This window comes from Seriola lalandi, unplaced genomic scaffold, assembly GCF_002814215.2.
Source record: "Seriola lalandi dorsalis isolate HSWRI2012SDOR001 ecotype SW California unplaced genomic scaffold, Sedor1 jcf7180002054564, whole genome shotgun sequence".
In the NCBI taxonomy this organism is placed as follows: Eukaryota; Metazoa; Chordata; class Actinopteri; order Carangiformes; family Carangidae; genus Seriola; species Seriola lalandi.
Genome location: NW_019525117.1, coordinates 604,312 through 605,280, shown reverse-complemented (window position 1 = coordinate 605,280; position 969 = coordinate 604,312). Strand labels below are relative to the sequence as shown.

The following is a 969-nucleotide window of genomic DNA, read 5'->3' as shown; positions in this document are numbered from 1 at the left end:
TGTGATGAATGTTTGTGTGTCAGTGTTTTGCTGTGATGTTGAACATGTGTGTGAAATGCTGCGAGGAGCTGAGATTCATCTGCAGATCAGAGATGATCCTTGTGGATGAAAACGGACGACATGGTCAGTTTTCATCCATCAGTGTAAATGTGACAAAGAAAAGACAAAACAATCCCAACAGCATCAAGACTCTGATGGTCTCCAACACCTTCAACACCTGCTTTTAGTTTCTAGATTAGTGTCCCCTGTTCCCTTCTGGTCTGATCTGGTTTTGTCCTTCAGGTTTCTCTACAACTTTGTAATCCTTCAATAAAGAGATTAAAAGCTGCTGCTGCTGTTTATACAGCTCATGTTGTGCTTTGTTCTCCTCTCAGGTCAATGGGTGAAGGTGAAGGAGGGGCAGAAGTCTGTCCAGCTGCCCTTCAAGACCACACCTCACCTGTCTGGAGACGTCAGAGTGGAGTGGACAGACAGAGACAGTAGGAAGGTCCATGTGTATCAGAACGGTTCTGACAGACCTAAAAAACAGAACCAGGTTTACAGAGACCGAACAGAGATGAAGAAAGATCCACTGAGAACTGGAGACCTCAGTCTGACCCTGAAACACCCCACAGTCAGAGACACAGGAGACTACACCTGTAGAGTCTACAAGGACGGAGACTTACTGAGAGGGACAGCAGTGAGTCTCAGGGTCAAAGGTCAGTGTTGTTTGTTTGTCTCTGGTTGTTTGTCTCTGGTTGTTTGTCTCTGGTTGTTTGTCTCTGTCTCACTGTCTTCTGTCTCCTCTACAGAGAGAACTCAGGTCAAAGATGAAACAGTCGACATCAGGAACAGAAGCAGCTCCACTGATCCAACTCCTCTGATGGCTGATCAATCCGTTTGATTGGTCTGATCGATCAGTCTGATTGGTCAATCAGTTTGATTGATCTGTTGATCGATCAGTCTGATTGGTCTGTTGATTAATCGGTT

General features: G+C 45.4%; 1 protein-coding gene across 1 annotated transcript in view; it reads left to right on the top strand.

Annotated features, from left to right (window-relative positions):
• Positions 1–969, top strand: part of LOC111662537 (uncharacterized) — a 43,470-nt gene that overhangs the window by 18,429 nt on the left and 24,072 nt on the right. The window contains exon 11 of the mRNA XM_087176668.1: positions 375–698. Within this exon, the coding sequence (XP_087032794.1) occupies positions 375–698 (324 nt within the window). The remainder of the gene's footprint in view (positions 1–374; positions 699–969) is intronic.